We start from the raw sequence: 14,083 nt of genomic DNA, 5'->3' as shown, positions 1-14,083 counted from the left end.
ATATGATTTTTTTTTTATATCACCGTTAGAGCTTGGGCACAACAAAACCTAGGCAGGATACCACAGCCCATTGTTTGTTCAGGAGGTATAGCTACAACATTCGTACGCTTCAAAGTTAAGTACAAGCATAGCACATTGGTCCAAGTTGTGCACCTGTCGGTACCTTTGCAAGTGAAGATATATTTGTAGGTATTTGGTGTCTGATGAGGCAATGCCAGCACAGACAATACAAATGGGTTGATTTCTCTCTGTCTTCTGCAATCATGAATAATTCCTATTGCTTTTTCTGCATTAACACATATCAGATCAACCAATCTATCTGTCTGCTAATATAACACGTTCCTCTGTATGCTGCAGTGTTTATTCAGTAAGTTAAAGAACTGTTATAACACCCATATCAACCTGGAGTATACATGACGCAATATAAACAACAGGATATTATCAAATGACTGCTGATCTTACACATCCATAAGTCTGAATGTAAGAAAGGAAAGAAACAGATGTGGATTTGGTTCTTTCAATGCCTCCTAAAGTCCTGTAATCCAATGTCCTTGTGCCAGCTATACAAAGATACGTGGTGGGTGAATTAAGAGTTTCTCAGTCGATATTCAGCATTTATAGCTTAGCAAGCAGCTATAACCTACACTAAATTCATTGCCAATGCAGCCTGTTCAAACCTGACCCTATCCAGGTAACATACATAATGGTATAAAGATTACCCAGATCCATCCACGGCAGTGCAAAATGACAGGTGCACTTTCAGATGTCAAGTATAATACATAGCTCAGTAAATTAATTCAGGTTACATCCTTACCTTGATAGAGCAGAGGTTTATGACAAGGAATATCAGTAAACATGATCATCGGTGACTTTGGACGCTGTGGTGGGTTCGTTGTTGATTGATCATGTAGTGAGATGGCATCCCGCCCTCCTGCTAGAACAACAAACATCTATTCAACACCAGCAGAAGTTTACACCTCTGTCACAGCAAAAAAAAAATCTTGCTTTAAAACAAGGTTGTACGTTGCAACTAGTATGGAACATGCATTAAATGGAATTGTGAAACTGATTTTTTAGTATAACTTAGAAGGGGCAAGCTCTGACAAGAACATGGTCAAAATCATCAACCCTCATTGCCAAGAACAAGGAATGTTTATGCATTAAATATTTGAATTATTATTTTACATAGATTTAGGACATTATCCTGGCTAGAAATCACTGAAATACAGCTAGCATGCTGCCAGTGAAAAGACCGAAATACTATTCTCCGTGCTTGTTCCAAATTAATTACAAAGAATTGATCACAATGATGGCCCTGGAGCCTTAGTAGCTGCTTCTATTATTCCATCCTAACAACCTAAAATACCAATATTTTTCCTAATGGGAAACATCACATTATATCAGTGGGCATGCTGTTAGACCAGCTGGATGCTACTTTGAAAGTTTTGGGAACAAAACAGCAGAAATTACAATTAGTTTAATACACGAAGAAGGACAAATGAAGTATGAAAGGAAGGTAGAGTGTAATAAAGGTCAAAGATCATTTCTAAATCAAGACCGGCCAAGATGTAAACTATCAAAAGTGTACAGATATCAGATGAGCATGGAAAAGCATGTAGTTGGTTAGCATGTGTTGTTTTAAACCAACCCCTTATCCAAAAACAAAATCTGTTTTTTTTCTCTTTAGTAAAGCAACTCTAACACCTGCATGGGTTGCAGTGTGCTGAATTGGAGGAATTGTTGTATTTTTGGGGGGTTGAATGATGAGGCTATGCCAGTCTTGAATTCTCTTCTTATTGCTTATTCTACCTTAACCCATATCTGATCTATCTATCTAACTGCATATAACTGCATATATACACAATGCCCCTGTACTGGGGAAAGGGGGTATACACTGGGGATCTGTACTGGAATAGGGGGGGGGGGGTCTATATGGTGGCCTTTTATCTGGGAGTAAGTACTCGGAGGTATACCTGGGAGTCTGCACTGTGTACCTGTACTGTTGCCTGTCACTAGGGGTCTGGACGTTTGTTACTGGGGGTCTGCATTTGTTTCGTTTCTTAACTTTGAGAAGGGGGGAGGATGTCTTCTCAATATTTGCTTTGGCCAGTAAGAAGTCTAAAACTGGCTCTGAGAATATATGTAGGGGTGTGCTTCCACTGTACATTGCTAACAACACTGAAAACTCACAAATCCCTATCGAGCAGTAATATATATATTCATTATTATACCAGAGAGAAACATTCTCAAATGAAATACATTTGTAGAGAAGTCATGCTGCAGTAACAAGAGAATGCCAAAATTGCTTAAACCAATGATAGTTTTTTTCCTGGCAATAAACTGGCATGCATTTTACTTTTTTATGCAAGAGGGAAAATCCCTCATCTTGTTTATGTTGAAACACTGAGCTGGTGCAACTACTGAAAATTCCTTAAAGAGCACTAATGTCTTAATCTCTACATGAACTGTTAAAGCAAAGCAGGCTTAAATATCAGGGATTTCATTTATTTATCAATTTATTTGTATTCACTCACTGACCCATCAGGAGTGCAAGGCTGTATAACTTCCCTTTGCAGGAATTTAAAAATTACAAAAGAACACATAACACAATGCTGTGTAAATTTCTAGTTCTACCCAAAAAGTCAATTCTCGGGCCTGAGGTAAAGGGCTTTACATGGAACAGAGCTGCAGCTTCTGCTCTGAGGGAGAGAATATACAAGCATGCCTCCAGCATCTCTGATAGGTAAAATGAGAATACAACCTAAAGCTGAACTGCAGCTAAAAATTCATAGGAGAGATAAAATCCATATAAAGGTAACAGTTTAACCTGCCAATAGATTTGCAATCCTATGCCACTGCAAAAACCATCCCAGCCTATTGAGTAGACAGTAAAGGAGCAGCAAGAGATTGATGAAGTCAGGTTCTGCTCACACACATATCATCACAATAGATCCACTGGTCAGCTAATGTGAGCACCTGCATCAGTATGCAGTATTCCCATCTGCACTGCATACTGATGTGTCTTATGTAGGGGCTAACATAAAAGCCTGGTGTTCACATCAGCAATACATGAATTGTTCAAGTACATATTGTCAGATTATTCTTCTCTTAAGTATGCAACAATTTGCATGCAGCACTCCAAATTGTCTCCCAGGCTCAATATGTCTGTACAGAGGCTGGAGAAAAAATGATACCCGGTCAGAATTATGTACTTACTAATATTAATTTACTAAAATACAAATAATAACACAGATGCACTAATATAAATCTTTTATATCTGCCTGAACACCAACCAAATTTTACAAATGTGTATGTATATGTGTGTATATATATATATATATATATATATATATATATTTAAACAAGTATGCACAAAAGGAATTTTGATCAGATCTGAATGCTTATTCCAGGTCAGTGAAGCCAGAGGAAGATATATTCTTTTAGGGATGGTTTATTTCACAGATGTTAAATACTACAATAAAGAACCACAACAGTTCTGAAAACATATGAGATAAAGTAAAACCAATGACACATAAGTAAGGGTCCAATTGTAGTGCACAACAAAATGAAAAACAAGGAAAGGAGAAGAAAATTCGCCAACTGTGATAGTGGACCTTTGCTCAAATATTAGCATAAACAGTCTTGTTGAGCTGGATAAATACAGAGTATTAGTGTATTATTGTATAGCAATATTTTCTTACTGAGAAACTTCTCATTATATCGGTGGGCATGCTGCTAAGCCAGCTGGATATGGCTTTGTAAATAATATGAAGGAAATAGAGATCAAAAGTAATTAAATAACAAAAGAAATAAGACAACCGAGAAGTGACATTAAAACAGCCCTTTAATATCAGTGGGTGGGACAATCCAACTACTAAAAGATCTCTACATAAACAGTGCTTAGATTTAGTAGTAGAGAAGCTTAGATTTGCAGTGCATGTATATTTGTGAGTAGGTGAAGGAGGATTTCAATACTTACCTCTACTGGGTAAAATGCAGTTTCTGGTTTCCTAAACACACAGGAGAAGGGCTAGGTACTTAAAGCAAAACATGGGAGGCTGAAATGCACCAGAAATCCTGGCATCCTACACTGAGCTGTGCATTCACCATAATGAAAGACTAAACTCTATTAGGAAGATAAAATGGTGCCTTTTTTGCTTTCACTTTAATACAGAACTTACTATCTAATGTTATTCATTTCACCTGCCAGTTAACATTTATATTTTAATCCTGCAGTACATCTTAGAAATCTCATTCAGGAATGTGTAATCCAGTTTGGGTGACCCAATATATATCTATTTGATTTTACTCTATGCAAGATCTACAAATAGTACCTAGAAAGAAAACAGCCACAAAACAGTAAAATATCTACCAGAAAAAAGGGCGCAGCTGCTTACTTGCTGGGGATAAAGGAACAGCATAGTTGAGTAAAACAGTTAATATATAAACAGATACTGGAAATTCCAAACTTCAGAAATGGTTCTAAATGTTGACTATGAGGATAAAATAGGACAGGAAATCCCTTAAAACTATTAGGTACAGGTGAATGGGAAATTGGTTCCATGCAAAATAAAGACTATATGCATTAGTAATGTAATAATTAGCACAAAAGGATAATGCATTAGTAATAGCACATATTAAATGAATGTGAGACCAACATTGTTAGGGATTAATGTCATTGGTAAAGAGAACTCCAGTCAAAAGAAAATAAAATTCTACTGATGATTAAGGAGTGTGGGTAATAGTGAACATCTTTCTTATGATATTTAACAGCCAGGAAAAGCTTGAAAAACAGCTCACCATCTATAACTAATCAGCGTGTTTTAAAGTGGAATGCCAGGTAAATATATAGTTAGCTATATTCATAGGAAAACTATTTTATCAGTCAAAGTATAAGTAAAAATCATTCATCAATATCAGCCCTGCCATATTATACAGCCAGAAGGGTCACATCTCAATACTACTGCAGCAATGTTAGGTCTCCTGCCGCATGAAAGAGAATAGAATAGAATAGCTGCATTGCCTCCTGTGCTCTCCTATAAGCTGCCTGAACTAACCTCATCCAGCTTCCAGTGCCTGAAAACTAATTAAAATAGCTAAAACTTCATTTCGCTGTCTGGTATCTGCTGCAAAGGGACATGTGGTGAGTGAACAGATCTCGAATAGTTGTACTAGTAGAGTATATTTATATCTGGAGTTCCACTTTAAAAAGAACCTGCATTAAAGGAAATATGTAGGTAGCCATAAGTAGTCATAGTTGACCTCTGAAAATGCAGTTTTCCTGGATATCATGTTATAATGGGTGTCTCAAATAATAACACCAATGGATTAAGTATACAGATCTGAATTTTTGGTACTGAAAAAAAACATACCAATTGTTTAATCATGCAAGTATAAAAGTATTTTTGTTCTGAGTGGAGTTCTCCTTTAGCACAGACATAAATAAAAAGTTGAACCTACGCCCAACTCCCACAGAGACATTGTAGCTGAGGCCTTGGTGAAGCATAAGAAAAAGAAAACAGCAATTCATTACAATTAACATTTCAGCTGAAGTTGCACAAATACAGTCTTTCAAAAAATGCTGAATATTTACAATTCCCTTCAGACCACATAAAACCAAATACGGGATTTTAAAGGACAAAGTAAAAGTTCAATTAGTCCACCTATTTTAACCCCCAAATCTAAACTAAAAAACCCACCAAGATGTTTTTATTTACCTAGGAATTACAGAAGCTTCCTCCTATAGACTTTAATAGGAGTGCGATCATCCTTTTGGGGGTCAGTCCAGCCAACATCAGAATTCTCCCCAGCCCCTTTTAGTATTAAAGCTTTAAAGTAAAAATAACAGTGACTGTTGATCCAGGGAACATCCGATTGCCTCATGGGATCAGCAAGGAATTGTTTTTCCCCTGCTGGAGGAAATTGTACCAGGGTTTTTTGCTTTCCTCTGGACCAAATATGTCCATAGGTTTTTTATATGGGATATGTTTTTTTCCCTAGTGGTTGAACTTGATGGATTCGTGTCTTATTTTCAACCCGACTGGGCATAATACAGAGATGATGGAAAAACTTTGGGCATTAAAACTTTGAAACAATGTTTAGGGGGGTGGCAGATATTTGACAGAATTACAGCACAGGGAAAAGTCAATTTGACCTCATTTTTGACCAGCAATCCACAGGTTCTTCCTACTCAGCTTAAAAGTTTTCTGGAAGAACACTGAATGTAGATATTTTAAATTAAACAATCAATGCACATTGTACTTCTGAAAAAGCAGAGTGCCTTGATGTCATGCTAATGCTTCAATTCAGAATTCTCTGAGCCACTGACAAAAACGGACATCAGTTTTGGAATGCTTGTTTCAGAAAAGGATAAACGAAGGTAAAGATACCAGTAGAAGAGGATAAGGGGCCCCTTTCTTTTCTGGTCTCCATGTTTTATGGAACACATATTTGGTCTACCCTATTTCTGGAAACCAAGCCTCAGTGTTTAAAGGCTCACCAAGTTCTCTTTGTGGAATAGATTGGAGGAAAGCTGGTGATGTGACAGATCACATGCCCAAGCTTTCTTCTATACACAAAAGCTGGGGGACACTCATGAAATTCCTCTGCTTTATAAATGAGGCCCTAAGAAGAAGAACCCTTTTATAAACTCCTAATTGATACTAATTGAGGCTCACATAGAGCTGAGAACCCTGCTCCACATTCCAGATGAAAGTGCTGGGCCAAATCATTCAGCACCTGCTCTGTCACATGAGAGAAGCGCTAGGTTCACATGATCCATACCTGGAAGTACCAGCGATATCTCTTTACTCCCTGTGGTGAAAGTATAACATGCTGACCTAAAAGAAAATCTGCTGCTTTGCATTGTATGAGAACATTACAGAAGCCTTTCAGATTTGCAAATTTATCAGGGCTGACTTTAAAGGATTTAAAAGACTGTGAATCAATACAGCTAAAATAGGACATGACACTTAACCAAAATACACTGTGTGGAATATAGATATTGGCAGAAACCATTTTGCTGCATCAGACTGGGAGATAGTGGTATAGTGCTTGAACACAGAAATATTTTGGGTCAGTGTTTTAGAACAGGGATGATGACTAAATGATGAACATTCACCAGTCAGTCCATAGTACCCTAAGCCAGTGGTCGCCAACCTTTTCAGGCCCACAGACCACTAAATTTACCGGCTCTGGACCGTGAGGAGCCAGGTGTAACTCAAAGGGGAAGAAACGTCCCCCATAGTGACGTCATGATGCCAGAACTTGCCCAGAGACACAACAAGCCCACTTCCCTGAGCCTGTGATCCGTACGGGGGGCATGGTTCACGGCTCTGGTTGGCGACCACTACCCTAAACCACACCTTTACTTCTGTCATCTGCCATTCTAGCCTTATCATTGCAGACCCAAGGCCAAGACTTAGAAAAGGCTGAGTCAAATTAATCACTAATGTTATAGGAACAGAAGGAGAAAAGAAAAGCAGGTTTCTTTGATAAGCACAGGAGAATGATTATATATAAAATCAATGATAATTTATATTAGTATACAAAAAAACCTAAAATAACGCATTCAATAAAACAATATTGAGAATAGGCGGGATATACAGATTATCCACACTGTACCGATAGGTAAAAACATTTAAAAACTTGTGCGTCTGCAAACTATCAGTACAGTGTGGATAATCTGTATATCCTGTCAATATTGTTTTATTGAATGCTTTATTTTAAGTTTTTTTGTATACTAATAAAATTTATCATTGATTTTATATATATTTAATTCTCCCAAGCCTATCAAAGAAGCCTGCTTTTCTTTCCTCCTTCTTTTCCTATGGTATAGTCCAACTATTGGACGGTAAAGGCTTTGGCACCTAACCAATTTGGTTGGGGGTATTAACTATGTGTACATGTGGCACGGCTAGTTATACTCTATGAATAACGAATTTAATCACTAATGTTTTTAAGGTGATAAGTGCCTTCCTGCTCCAGAATTTTACAACTACAAATAAATAGACAGACTAAACAAAATCATATGAGATAAACTGATCATAACACATTTCAATAAAATAAGTAATATTGGAGACAGATATATTGATTGGCAAGTCTTGAAGCAAAACTGACCTGGAAGACTCCACAGCCCAGACACTTCTAATGTGCGAAGTTTCTTCTCCAGCTCCGCCACACGATTACCAAGAATCCTGTATCAAATATGGAAACATAACATGTTTGTTAATACTTATGTGTTTATAACAATTAAATGAAGGCAATCATAAAGCTTTAGAACTGCAGTCCAACAGGATATTATTTTCTGACCAGCAGCTGTCAAATTACCAAAGCAATACCAAAACAACCAATTAACAAATCTGTTCTCCTTTTCAATTAAAAGTATATTCATCATTACAATTTATATGATCACAACATACTAACTTATAACCCAGCTTTACAGCGGCAAAGTTGGGAAAACTCTTGTTGCAATGCAACCTGGCTTTTACTGGCTCTGGATGCTACATTTTTAAATATAAACAGCAGTTATATAAAGAGGAACAATTTAAATGATAGGTATCTAAAATACATATATAAATTCTAAAAAACAAAGCGGAAGAGGTTGTTTGGCTAATCAATACCCATATAATATGAATGTTGCAGCATAAAGTATACAAAGATTAAAGATTTTGTCCAAGACCCATTAAACAGTCATGGAGCCTGATTTCATAATGCTCTCCAGGGCTGGAGAGGATACACTTTCACCAGTGAAGCTGGGTGATCCAGCAAACCTGGAATGGATTTTTTCAAAGTAATTTTCTATTTGCTGTCAAATGTTTTGAATCCTGGACCAGATCCAATTCCAGGTTTGCTGGATCACCCATCTTCACTGATGAAAGTGTATCCTCTCCAGTCCTGGAGAGCTTTATTAAATCAGGAACATGGTGTACAGACTGAAGTTAATGTACTAATAACATCTTGTGACCCGGCGCCTTTCACCTCTTTGTGGTATGTGAAAGACGTAGTCGCACTAAATGATCATAAGAAGTTTTCCATTCTTAGAGCTTGTACATAAAAATTGCAAAGGTAAATCACAAATTAATAATACAGTTTAAAAAAAAACAATTGGTTACATAAATCAGATGCAAGGATGATGAAAATAAAGAATAATGGCAAAGTTATACTCTGTGTGTTAATTCTTATGTATTAGGAATAATAGGAATGTATTAATACATAAAAATAAGGAGGCAGATAAATTATGGAATTCCATTTCAAAAATTCAGACAGCAGTGAATGCCCAGATAGAAGTGTATTAGATATTTTGTGATCATGAACACAGTGAGTTTAACAGTTACCGAGGCTGCAGCTGTGAATTGAGTATAGCTTGGCTGATTTTCTTTTCCCAAGCTGTAATGAAACACTTTGTTTTCTCTTCCGTTCTCTACAAGTACAAGCTGAACTCAGCAGTGACAGTAGATGGGAGGCCACAGAGAAAGGTACACATACTTGTTGGTTTGCCTTTGGTGCTGAATGACCATATTTTTCTCATGAATGGTTTCTAGCAGAGCGGTAGCCAGAGACTTCAGATCAGAGATGGACTGCGGAGTGGCGGGAAGGCTGCAGCCGTGGTCTTCTGATAATAACTCCTGAACTACAAAGAAGAGAGAAACAGCAGCCGTCAGATAATACTCAGATAAAATTCATTCTTCTCTTCAGGATCACCAAACAAATCTGATGAAATCTCAACAATATTTAAAGAGCACCAATTTTCTTTCTCAGCATTGTCTTGGTTGTTTTTAGGCAATTATGAACTGGTTACTGTCTATTTCTAAAATCTAATATTTTTCCGTGCAGTCTTTTCTGTACATAGCATATAAGTGATATTGAAGCTTTACCATAAACAATGGGACAAATATAAATTATTGTAGGGCAGCACAGTGGCTCAGAGGTAGGTGCTCTTTTGTAGCACTGGGTCCCAGGTTAAAATCTCGGCCAGGACACTATCTGCATGGAGTTTGCAGGTTCTCCCCATATTTGCGTTGGTTTCCTCCCATATCCCAAAAATTTGGAGTTAGGGTAATTGGCTTCCCCTAAAATCGACTTTAGACTGTATTAGAGACATATGACTGAGGTAGGGACATTACATTGTGAGCTCCTTTGAGGGACAGCTAGTGACATGACTATAGACCTTGTACAGCGCTGCGTAATATGATGGCGCTACATAAATACTGTGTAAAACATAATATATATATAAATAACTGTGTAATAATAAACAATAAGTCTCAGCTTTGCATCATGACACCTGTAAAACCTGTATCAGACTACCTAAACATTCCTTACTATCCATCATTCATGTAATGGTTGCAGACTGATGGCACAAAATTTATGTCAGCTTTAAATGGCATGGAGCATTTTATTATTATTATATTAATTGTTAAGGAAGCAAGGGAGCCTAGGTGTGCCTCTTTATACAATGTAATGGTAATATAGTAACCCATTGCACTCTGTGCCATAAAGCCTATAGTTAATGAAGTACACTTGTGCAGAGACATGCACAAATCTCAAGCCATAAAAGTTACATTGGTGTGTGTTGCATACAAGAATGACTTTGGAATGAAACCACACCATTTCTCTGATCACACGTTGATAAAGATGTATCCCCATTCAACAGGTACCTTGTTTGGCAGAAAGTACCCCTGTCAGAGCACTGCTGTTTGACTTGCTACCCGACTTCGAATTCTTCCTCCTTTCCAGAGCATTCTAAAATGAAAAAGATAGTATGACGGACAGGCATTTCATTAAAATAAGCACGTTACTGCTATCATTTCTGTGTACAGAAAGTGACAGAGCAATAGGAGGCAGTAACTGCTTCTGGGCCCATGGACCTTGGGGAAGTCTGACCCCAATTCATGAATGCTGATCCTGTTCCTTTTCATGGTGACAATGGAAGCATTATCCTTTTGTGCTAATTATTCTGCTGTTAATTAAATGTGGTTTACATTTTGACAGGTTTGGTATAACAAATGAGACATCTGGGTATAGAAGAGGTTATTAATAAACAGGCAACGTCATGGTTCATACACCACCTCAGGTTTACAGTCCTTTAGTGTATACATATACATACATACTCGCATACTGAGAGAGAGGGGGGTCGTGATAACACAATAGTTTTAGGAAATAAGCAATTAGAAAAGTTATGATATTTTTGCAAAGGTAAATGGCACCTTTTCCACTGATCAGCACAAGTCAAAATATATAACTTATTACTTATTATACCCACAAGTAGAGGAGAACAAAGAAAGCAGAGTGACCCTAATTTGATGCAAAGGCACCCAACATCAGCGCTATCACTTTCAAATCTATGTGTCATTTTTATGCTGCTACAAGTCGGTCCCTTACCAAACATTTTTTTTTGGGGTTGGAGGGGGTTCGACAGAGTAAGAAAAGTTTTTACTCTATGTCAAAACTGGGGAGATTTACCTTATGTTTGCTGGTGACAACTACAGGCCCAAAAGGAAGCGAGGGGGAAAATATTAAAATCGGGACACTTGTTCTCATTAGGGAAACCCACAGCCTCCTGGGTTACTTTCATTACATATCGCAGGAGGCTGTGAGCTTGCTCAATGCAAGTTTAAGTGCCAGAAAGAATACGGAAGAAAAAAAAAAAAAAAGATGCCAGTTCTGGACAGAAAAGGAAAAAGGGAGACAAAACAGGATTTTCTGGGCTCAGTTTTTGAATAGCTCAAAGGCGTTTTTTATTGGTGAAGGTAAGTGATATTTTTTTTTGTGTAAAAGTTACACTTTTATTAAAGGCTCCTATCCTTGTGATCAAGCTTTTTGAATTTAGCCTATTGCCTTTAAATATTTAAGGCCTTCTGCTCCTTTACAGACTGATTCCAAAGACCAGGAATGCAGTTGTGCCCTATATTTGGTCATTATAAAGTATTACTGTATACCTTGCTGGGACTACCTGGGTGTTTTTAATTGTACAAACTGTACGTTCAGTGGAGGAAGTTAATCATGGTGCAAGTTAATTATGGTGTAGTTTGCATGCAAAATGTTTTAGGCACAACTCCTTAGGTTCGTTTTGCAAGCAAAGTAACAGATTTTCTGGTTTGTGATAGTGTGGCCAAATAGTGACTGCCTATTTTCTTTCTTCAGCTGCAGCTGCAAGAACCTTTTTTGTGTGTTTATTTAGTGTTGCAACACTAAACAGGTGCAGATGTTCCTATTGCATCTACATTTTTTATGAAACTTGCCTAAGTTTGTTTGTAACTTGTGATATAAAAAAAATTCTAAAAATTAACAACCACACCGATTGTCATACAGAATTCAACAGAGGGAAGGAGAAGGAGTTGGGGGTGTCCCACTGCATTCTCCCCAATAATAAACAATAGCTGTAATTAATGTTAGTCATGGCGGATAACTAAACGACATCTTTATATCTGTTCTAACTCTAGATTTTACCCCAAGACCATAACCAACAGAAATCTTTGAACGTACAAGCCTTTACACAGATCTGATAACTGTCTCTTGGTATATATAATCACGTCTTCGTATTATAGCTAACAATCCAGTCCACATCTGGGGTGTTCAAACAATAAAAAAAGGATTCTGTGGAAGTACAACGTTCACATTTTATTTAACAACAAGTGTTTTGGGATTTCATTTCTTAGCTTATACACATATTTCTTTTACCTTGTATTTGATGATGTTGCTTTTCTGCAGGTTAACTTCTTCTTGCAGTTGTTTCAGTCTCTCCTGTAAATATCTGGAGGAAAACAAATTGAAATCTCATATTGGTGTGCTGGGAGACAAGAACATGAGAATGTGATGGAACAATAACAGCAGTCTGAGGGAGGGAAATAGAAGTTAGGTCTAGACTAGCAAACGTCTGACGGTTCCCTCAACAGGTAATTTGGAAGGATGAATGCTGATGAAATCCTTCCCTCCCTTCTGTTTCCAGATGCAACACAAAAAAATATAGAGAAGCAATAAGGTAATGATGATGTGAAAAAAATTCATAGCAATAATGAGTAAGTAATGAGTAAGTTTCCCTGCACATTTATTTCTACTGTTTATAGAAAATCTGTAATGTTTAATTCACACATTAACATTTCCATGGTTCTACTACTTTAGAAGCTTTCAAAGCTCCACTGAAAACTCCTATTACATACACTGGGGTGTCACACTTCTGGCTGAATATAGACATTTACTATTAAAATTTATATTTTTGTGCTTATGAGAAATTTGTGATTAACGCACCAAAAAAATACTCCCATTCCTCTTTAATGATATTTATAAGTATTAACTCTGTTTTCTAAATAAATTATAATGCTTATTGACTAAAATAAAATAATAATTAAACAAAAACAACCTCTGATATTCTCAGTGATAATACCTCTGTACAACGAGTGCAGTACAAAAGTGTTAGGCAGTTAGAATAACAGATTGGTATGCTGCCTGTAGACAAGATGTATGAGTAATTGTGTATAATACAGGAAAAACAAGCCCAGTGTGTAAAGCAGGGGAATGACTTACTGCGTGTAAAACAGAGGAATGGGGCACTGCAAGTAAAACAGAGGAACGGGGCACTGCAAGTAAAACAGAGGAACGGGGCACTGCAAGTAAAACAGAGGAACGGGGCACTGCAAGTAAAACAGAGGAACGAGGCACTGCAAGTAAAACGGTGGAATGAGGCACTGCAAGTAAAACGGAGGAATTAGGCACTGCAAGTTAAACAGAGAAATGGGGCACTGCAAGTAAAACAGAGGAATGAGGCACTGCAAGTAAAACAGAGGAATGAGGCACTGCAAGAAAAACAAAGAAATGGGGCCCTGCATGTACAACAGAGGCATGGAGCACTGCTTGTACAACTGATGAGGTATTAGGCACTGCATTTAAAATTGGGGAATGGGGCACAGCAAGTAAAACAGAGGAAAGGGACACTGCAGGTAAAACAGTGGAATGAGGCCCTGCATGTACAACAGAGGCATTGAGCACTGCATGTACAACAGAGGAATGGGGCACTGCAAGTACAACAGAGGAATGGGGCACTGCAAGTACAACAGAGGAATGGGGCACTGCAAGTACAACAGAGGAA

General features: G+C 37.5%; 1 protein-coding gene across 7 annotated transcripts in view; it reads right to left on the bottom strand.

The window, feature by feature from the left end:
• The window catches only part of CCDC149 (coiled-coil domain containing 149), a 39,066-nt gene that overhangs the window by 1,641 nt on the left and 23,342 nt on the right, over positions 1-14,083 (bottom strand). For 2 of the 7 annotated variants that reach the window (XM_072406374.1, XM_072406379.1), the window contains 6 exons: positions 12,679-12,751; positions 10,656-10,740; positions 9,487-9,631; positions 8,119-8,195; positions 5,461-5,493; positions 815-934 (listed from right to left, as the gene is read on the bottom strand). In XM_072406374.1, the coding sequence (XP_072262475.1) occupies positions 815-934; positions 5,461-5,493; positions 8,119-8,195; positions 9,487-9,631; positions 10,656-10,740; positions 12,679-12,751 (533 nt within the window). Of the gene's footprint in view, positions 1-814; positions 935-3,701; positions 4,401-5,460; positions 5,494-8,118; positions 8,196-9,486; positions 9,632-10,655; positions 10,741-12,678; positions 12,752-14,083 lie in introns of those variants that run through there. The other 5 variants (XM_072406377.1, XM_072406380.1, XR_011919991.1 and 2 more) reach the window with 4 other exon arrangements.

This window comes from Pyxicephalus adspersus, chromosome 3 (assembly GCF_032062135.1).
Source record: "Pyxicephalus adspersus chromosome 3, UCB_Pads_2.0, whole genome shotgun sequence".
Lineage (NCBI taxonomy): Eukaryota > Metazoa > Chordata > Amphibia > Anura > Pyxicephalidae > Pyxicephalus > Pyxicephalus adspersus.
This window is presented reverse-complemented; position numbering and strand designations above follow the sequence as displayed.